At 47.8% G+C, this 8313-nt stretch overlaps 1 protein-coding gene across 1 annotated transcript in view; it reads right to left on the bottom strand.

The window, feature by feature from the left end:
* Positions 1 to 8313, bottom strand: part of T265_14822 (hypothetical protein) — a gene marked incomplete at both ends in the record, with an annotated part of 63586 nt that overhangs the window by 36990 nt on the left and 18283 nt on the right. Inside the window, 3 exons of the mRNA XM_009175439.1 lie at positions 1086 to 1115; positions 5515 to 5687; positions 5941 to 6191. Of these exons, the coding sequence (XP_009173703.1) occupies positions 1086 to 1115; positions 5515 to 5687; positions 5941 to 6191 (454 nt within the window). The remainder of the gene's footprint in view (positions 1 to 1085; positions 1116 to 5514; positions 5688 to 5940; positions 6192 to 8313) is intronic.

The raw sequence follows: 8313 nt of genomic DNA, 5'->3' as shown, positions 1-8313 counted from the left end.
TGATTTCGAATGAGACGTTTCTCTCTTTTCTCCCATATTCTCCTGTTACTCTTTCGCATTCATTGCTTGAATTCATTTTTATGTTTGTGACCGTGCTCTTCAAAAATAAATGATAGTAGTAGTAGTGGAGAGAACAAGGGTGGTGTTGCGGAGAGCGGAAATTTACCTGAATCTAAGTGAATCAAGAGAAACGTATCTCGAGGTAATGGCTCACAACAAGGTTGCTGAAAACCCTTCGACCTACGCCTAGCTGATGAGCAACAAGAAGGGCGAAACAGATGGTGGATTGTCGATGGATTTTCAGTAACTCTGTGACCAGTTTCTCTCATGCAAGTATACTGCGATTTCAACATGCATCGACCAAGAAAGGTTGTATCTGAGCCTAATATCCAAGTGTATAAAGGTAAAAGACCCCGATTATTTGTTAATTAGTAGGAAAGTTCTGGAGATCGCCAGTGAGACAGGCCCGGAGACAGTCAAGTGAAGCTGGACCAGCTTGGTAGGTTAGCGAGGCTTTATGGCACAGAAGCAATGTGGTTGAATGAAGACGTTTAAAATAGCCACGGTTTGATGGAGACAAACTACTCTGGTAGGACCGGCAAAGCATCCATGCAAATGTGACCAGGGCTAAAGCCTTAGGGAGACGGTGTGTGACGTACGTCAGCTGTGGCCAATCACATGGATGAGCACTGGAGGGGACCGACAAGGAACGACGGTCGGGTAGCTCATACGGGTAACCGTTACGCAGAGGTCATTCACACAAATGCCATTTCGCTAATGCGACAAGTTACGTAACCTACTCAGTGCTCTACCCAGACGGCATGTGACACAGTGACTGTGTACTTTTCATTGACCTTTTGTGTCGGAATAACAGTCGAACTAAGGGGGGAAAGTGCACCAACATGTGTGTGAAACCTGAACGCTCGAATGCCGATTATTTCAGGCCTGCTGAGGCGATTCGAGTTGACCAGAGGCACATTTCAACACTTTATCAAAAGAGGATAAAATTGTCACGTTATGAGCACAGAGAAAAATTGTTCTGGTCGTAGGGTTGTTAAAACTTCAAATAAATCACTGAGACTTACGTTCTCCCGGACGGGCCAGAGTAAACCAATCTGAAAGGAGAGTATGAAAAAAAGTATTGACAAAGAGAACAGAAAGCCGGTACACAAAACTTTGCCAGTTGCGTTGAAGGATTGCATCCTTTACGCGTGAATTAATATCCACGCTGCAGGAAATCAGTTTCTTAATCTTGCTTTATGAGCGGCACTCACGAGTTGCTCAACCTACAAGACTATTGGAGATGATATGAAGGTTAGTTGGGTCGTAGGCAAGTCGGGACAAAAGCGACTGTTCTTACCAGTAGCCTACGGGTCTCCAAACTGCAAAAGCACGTCAAGGGGTGCTGTCCTTATCCCATATGAACCCATGTTGTCAACTCGGTTAGCTCGGCGTCTACCACTGTCGAGCAAAGAGTGGTATGCAACTGGCCAGTCAATGATTTGTTCGTGGGGCAGCTTCATGATAATGGAGATGAGATATGATGTGGAGGCCATGATGATGAGACATAACAGCTGGGTTAGGTAAACACGACAAGAGGACCACCAGTTGTCCCCCACCGTTCTAGGTGGAGATCCTTACTTAGAAAAAAACGTTCAGCTGTAGCAACCTTTCGGTGCCCAGATGCCACGTCACCCGAATGAAGACGAGGGCTGGGATACTGCCAAGTTGCCCAAGCCCAGACAGGGGAAGTCGACATACAGATGTCGGGCTCGAACCACGAACCGCTCCCTAACCATCGAGCTATCTCGAGCCCTTACCCAGATGGATGGGTTAAATCCCTAGTTCTGTTTAGCCACTTTTAATAATCAATAATCGTTCAGCCGCAACGCCCTTGCGGCGTATAGCTGTCGTGCCACTCAAAGGAAGCACGAGGGTTGAGATATTGCCTGGTTGCCCAAGTCCGGACAAAAGCAGTCGAGATGTCGGGTTTAGGTTCGATCCACAGGTCTTCCAGTCATTCAGTTTGAGCCTTCACAACTGAGCTATCTCGAGCTCAGTTTGAAAAGCCCCCGAAGGGGGTGTTGATTTTACCCCACAAACACTGTACCAGGAGAACGATCGCTTGGAGCGACAGACGGAGAAGCTTCACATGCTACAATGGCACGAACTCACGACCGAATAGTTCGGTTGCCTAACTCCATCACGAAATTCATAAATGCTTCCACACGGGAGTGCCGTTTCACAGATTAAAAGTGCGGTTTATTGTGTCGCAAGATCGAGATATCCAGGGCGCAGAATGCATGTTGGGAAGACTGACAGAACTACTGCTACTAGCAGTTAGGAATTTAAACAGAATAATGAAGAAAAATAGCCCATCATTGTATGATTACGGGATACAGCAATGAAGCAGTCCTCTAACAATCAACTCTCATAGCCAGATAAGTGTTAGGTGAAATCTTACACCAAAACCACTTTACCACTGGTGGTTAGGCGCTGATAAAACCACAAACCACAGGTGATCAATCACAGGATCGGGCCACTTGCCGGTCCAGCATCAAGGCGAGCGCTGATTGGCCGAGAGTGCGGACCCAGCAGCCAATCATGTTTCAGTATCTGCCGAACGTCGGTTGTCAATGGTGTGTCTAGAAGGAATTTCCAGAATGTTGTCACTCCAGACTTGTTAAATACGATGCGCTGCACATGTATTTTTGATCTGGTTTTGAGCGTTTAACACACTTTGTGTACTTTGGGTGGCTGTTTTGCCGAAAGCGCTTAGAATGTCCATACAGGGAACTGAGCTGAGGCAGTATGGTCATTGCAATAGGACTACATGAAACAGGGTTCAAGTTATACACGAGTTCCTATTCGATTCAAGCTAAATAAACGGTGAAAAAGGTAGTTACGAGGGGAGCGTACATAACGTAGCGGAAATTCACAAAGATGGCAGGCATATCGTAAGGTGTTCATATTCCCGCCCGCACTCACGAACATTGCCCTCAACCTGACTTAAAAACAAACATATAACTGTCTACGAAGCAACGGTGGCGAGATGGCTCAAGTGGTTAGAGCGCGAATTTACTGACCGGAAGGTCCGTGGTTCGAACCCGGCCTCTGCCACTCGACTTCCCCTGTCTAGGCTTGGGCAACCTGGCAGTATCCCAGCCTTCGTGCTTCCTCCGGGTGGCATGGCAGCTAGGCACCGGAAGGGTGTCACAGCTGAACGGTTTTTTTCTATGAAGCAACATGTCTCTGACAGGAACGCACATCTGTCCTGTACTGCGGCGTAGGAAACTGATAAATTCATCAACCTCCAGCGCTGCAACCGGGATCCCAGCTACAAACTGAAGACAATGGCATTAGACCGAATCACATAAATGGGCTCTACTGTGTCAGACTGTGGGAACTACGCTCGCCTGATGAACCCCCCGTCAAAGTGGTCAAGCAAGCACACTACCCCCACAGTGTTCCCCTCAAAATGGGATCTCGAGGCAGCTACACATTCCGCAGTTCCATAATCAGGATTTTCCAATCACTACTAATATTTGAATCGGTTGCCAGCAATAGCAGGGCGGACGTGATTTGGGTTGTCAATATCAATCATGTGCGGCCGGAGGTGAATCGAAACGGAAAATCTCACAGCAATCGTGTTTAGGTCACGTGAAGTCGACTATCGCAAATGATAATCAGTTAATGGATTGCTGTGGGGAGAAACAGCGGACCAGTTGGAGTCAGTTGTCATATCAGGTGGAGCACAAGGAAGGGGAGAAAGACGCGTCCCACCAGATCAACAGTGACACGGCTAACCGATAAAACCTATCAGCCAAATGTAGGTATAAATTCACAATGAGTCCTAACCGCAAGAGGTTTATGTTGAGTGATTCTAGTTCCGGTTACATGCGTGCAAGAAAGTACGGGACAAGACAAAGAAACGGATCCGGGAGAGGAGGAAACAATCAATCCATTGACGAGAACCAACTAAAAAATAAGATAAGAGCATTCGTAACAGATCAGGTAACTGAGGTTTCGTCATCAACACCGCTATGATTACGCAGATGGGTGTGGCGCTTGGGGCGAAATTTAAGCTACAGGACAATAAAAGCGGAGCATGGTATCCAAACAGTCAGCCCTAAGTAGTGTAGGCTGGGCTATCGATCCAATCTATTGACTGGCTGTCTGCTGACTGGAATTAAGACAATATCCAATCAGTGGAAAACAAAAGCAAACTCGGCATCATTAATTATCCGTGTTGGTTTGAACGGGAGAGTTGGATCAGGTGGACTAGCCTGGTCAGATTGGGCTGGCTAAAACCGATCGATAGACTGACCGAACTTGAATTCGTGCGCAATGCGATTAAGGGAAATTGGAGTGGACGTGACGAATCGCGAAGCACGGAAATTAAGTAGCTTGGATCCAGATGGTGTGGGAAAGCCACACCTCCAGGGATTGTCACCTATCAGTCAGGGTCTAAATCCGAGGGAGGGAACCAAGTTGTCAGTCGAAGGATGTCACTAATGCTGGAATTTCGGAGTTCAAAGGTCACAATGGTGTGTACAGACACTGACCAGGTAGAGTCAAATGGATCTTTGTTGAGTCCGGAGCCCCCCCCCCCCAGTAGCACCCATCCACATGGGCCAGTTTGTCCTAACGGTAGAAGACGGTTTACAGACAGCACATATTCCGATACAACACGAGAGGATGAACACAAGACTAGTCGAGACTAGCCTGAGAACATCACAAGGAGAGATTCCACCTGGGTTCCAGGTGAGTCTCTCGAAAAACCCAATTAGTTTGCAAATGAGTGTATACTCGCTAATTTCGTGCAATTTGGTTTCAAGTAGAACATAAAGTTGACGGAAACCCGGGAACTGCGCCTACCTGATGAGCCCCAAAAGGGCGAAACCGGTCGTGGGCTGTCGATGGACCCCCCAGTAGCACCCATCCACATGGGCCAGTTTGTCCTAACGGTAGAAGACAGTTTACAGACAGCACATATTCCGATACAACACGAGAGGATGAACACAAGACTAGTCGAGACTAGCCTGAGAACATCACAAAGGAGAGATTCACCTGGGTTCCAGGTGAGTCTCTCGAAAAACCCAATTAGTTTGCAAATGAGTGTATACTCGCTAATTTCGTGCAATTTGGTTTCAAGTAGAACATAAAGTTGACGGAAACCCGGGAACTGCGCCTACCTGATGAGCCCCAAAAGGGCGAAACCGGTCGTGGGCTGTCGATGGATTTTCAGCAACCTTAAGTGTAGTCGATTTCAAAGGTATACATGTATCGCGATATTTCAAATATCATAGCGACTGAAACATGAGGCGGCCTGGTTACATGAGGGACTGGGCTGGGTTCCAGGTGAGTCTCTCGAAAAACCAAATTAGCTTGCAAATGAGTGTATGTTCACAAGACTGGTCGGTTCACAACCCCCCCCCCCCACTATCAAATTGAGTTGCCAGCGATTCATGAATCTGGTAAGCCAAGTCTAACAAATACGACAAAAGCACTTACTCGGATTCTGAGGATGCATATGGACGGGGCGGAACTGGGATTGTGGTCGCTGAGCTCCATTCATCGAAGGTTGTGAGGGTGGGGAAAATACCAAACTGCTGGGGAAGTGATATTTACGCGTAGCGAAGGTAGGAAGAAAGCTAGGTTTTTTCGGTCTGGCTGACCCACGTAACCTGTGGAGATGAGAGGGAGGAAACATAAGGAAGAGGTTAGTTCGATCGGGTAGATAGTGTATGATGACTTATTAGGGGGAGATTTACTTTTAGTTACAATCGGAAGGCATGATCGACGAAAAAATCCTACGAATCACATGGCCGAATGTCGAGAGTCAGCAGTAACGTGGGACAGTCAACAGCCTAGGCAGTACAGTAAACTCAAGAGATGGAAGAAACAAGTAGGAGCTCCTGGGGGGCGGTCTGGACGTACCGGAAGAAAGCGTGGTGATCGGCACACACATCGAACAATCGTTTGGCAAATGTCTCGCCTTGACACTTGAAGGAGAGGGTGGTATCGGAAGGGTCTGTGTCAGGTCGACGGAGGGTGATCATGAAGGTTCGGTCTCGATAGGAAAATTTGATAATGTGGGGCCAGGAAATGTGCATCAGTCGGATACGGTTGCGGTAGAGCAGGAATCCACCGTGGTACACACCCAAATGGACGTCTTTGCCCTGACTATTCTGGAAAGGTACAATGAGTACACATGACAAACAGCGGTCCCGCACTGATTAAGAACGAAGCGGTGAACCATCCTAAACACGAGTTATGGGAATAATCAAAAGAATAACCATACTGTATGAAGAACTTGAGCAGAGACCAATACTCGGAAGACAGTATAATCGTTATAATAATAATCGTGCGGCTGTAACACCCTTTCAATGACTGAGATAGTGCCGGGTTTCCCCGGCCTAGACAGGAGCAGCAGAGATGCCGGGGTCGGGTTTGGACCACGGACCTTCCGGTCACTCAGATCGGGCGAGACTCTCCTAAACAGCAAAATCTCACCCACTTGGCAAGTTCATGGGACAGCGACTGCATTCATATATGAAACAGCATTTCAAGAGAAATGTGCTTCCGCGGTTGGAAACTAAAATACTACCCTCGTAAAACGAGGCATCATTGACAGCTAGTCTTGAGAATAGCAAACAAACAGGTTCGACGCAGAAAGAATTGCGGATGGCCAGGACGCCAATCGCATCAGTCGAACGGCGATGTAGTACATTCAAATGGAGTTATGGCAAATCGCTGTCTCTATTCAAGTCGAAGTTCACTGGATTTAGCATTGCAGGAGAATCTTCTTCACATATCTTAGCCTTTTGTGATCTAAGAGCTGGACACAGAAAGACGGCCATCTGAAAACGTCAAGTTGTCATCATCAACATCATTGTCAGCTATAAGAACCGCGTACTTGTCGTACAGTGGTTGTAGCTGCCACAGTTTCGTTCACCGATGATCTGGGGATGTGGGGTAGGCAGCTGCGCACTGGAAGCTGGAGCTGATAGATTGGTGTGTACATACAGTGGACTGTTAAGCGGGGGGTACTGGGAAGGGGGCTATGCACTAAAAGGAAATAGCTTGTATGCATGAGCGCCATGGAGGGCGCGACTGGGCCATGTCTGACAAGGTCTCTAACCATTGATGCAACGCGGCACGGGGTACCCATCCAGGAAGACGGCGACGACCAGCGCAGTTGAGTCTGCTAGTACTGGCTTCCATACTTCGCTGCCAAGTCATTGTTTGACCTCCCATTGCTCGCTTCCACCCTTCACGTGGTTGTGCGAAAAGAACCCTTCGAGGAAGTTGGTCAGCTGGCATACGGCCAGAGCAACCCATGCAGTGTGATCAGTTTCATCTATCGTGCGTGAGTTATTTCTTCCGAATATCATTTAAAGTACTTCAACAACATTGCTGATCTGCTGTTCCCACCAGATTCGGGCAATGCTCCGAAGACATCGATCGTCAAACACTGAAAGTTTTTTGACGTCCTCGGCGCGCGGTGGCCGGTTTTCTGATCCATGTAGCAATATGAAGCGCACCGCGGCATTGTAAACTCGACCCTTAACAGAGAAGCTGATGTCACTCCTACGCCAAAGGTGACGGAGGTTCACAAAAGCTGCTCTGGCTTTCTTGATCCTGCGAGACCATCCAGACTGATACAACTGTCCAGGTTGAAAAAATTTGTCCATTACCTCATTCGGCTCATCCGCAAGCATGAGGTTAGGTTCCGAGCCCACCCAGTCTTAGAGTAGCATTTGCCGATGAGAAGCGCATGCCAAGCCATGAGGCCGAACTATTTCGATTATTTAATATTGTTTGCACCGTCAAGTTGTGGTCACACCACTGTCACTCAGTAAGACAACTATGTATGTAGAACTTCGACAAGGGTTGGCTGACCTAGTTCGACCGAAAGACAACGAGGAAGCGCCCGTTATGTGTCCCTTTGATTGAAAATGGGGTATTCAAGTCAGAACGGGCCGATTATGCACCCAGTTGACTTTGGACCACCAGAAGTCGACCGACTGACCGCAATTCGGAAGACCGGCGGACCCGTTGCGTTGAGTTTGGTGGTTCGATACTCTTGACGTATTTGCCCAACGGCACTTTACGGAACCGAGTGCTTCAGGTACTCATCGAATCTGTGAGGACTACACCAGCAAGAGAGCCGAGTAACGGGCCGTTCTATCATGAAAACCTTGGAAGTTCGCGGATGATTGAGACTACAAGTTCGAACTGACCATACGTCCAAATGCGTTATGAAGCCTCATTCGAGCTCCATACTTCGCACTATTTCGGATTCTTTGG

This window comes from Opisthorchis viverrini, assembly GCF_000715545.1.
Source record: "Opisthorchis viverrini unplaced genomic scaffold opera_v5_272, whole genome shotgun sequence".
NCBI classification, from domain to species: domain Eukaryota; kingdom Metazoa; phylum Platyhelminthes; class Trematoda; order Opisthorchiida; family Opisthorchiidae; genus Opisthorchis; species Opisthorchis viverrini.
This window is presented reverse-complemented; position numbering and strand designations above follow the sequence as displayed.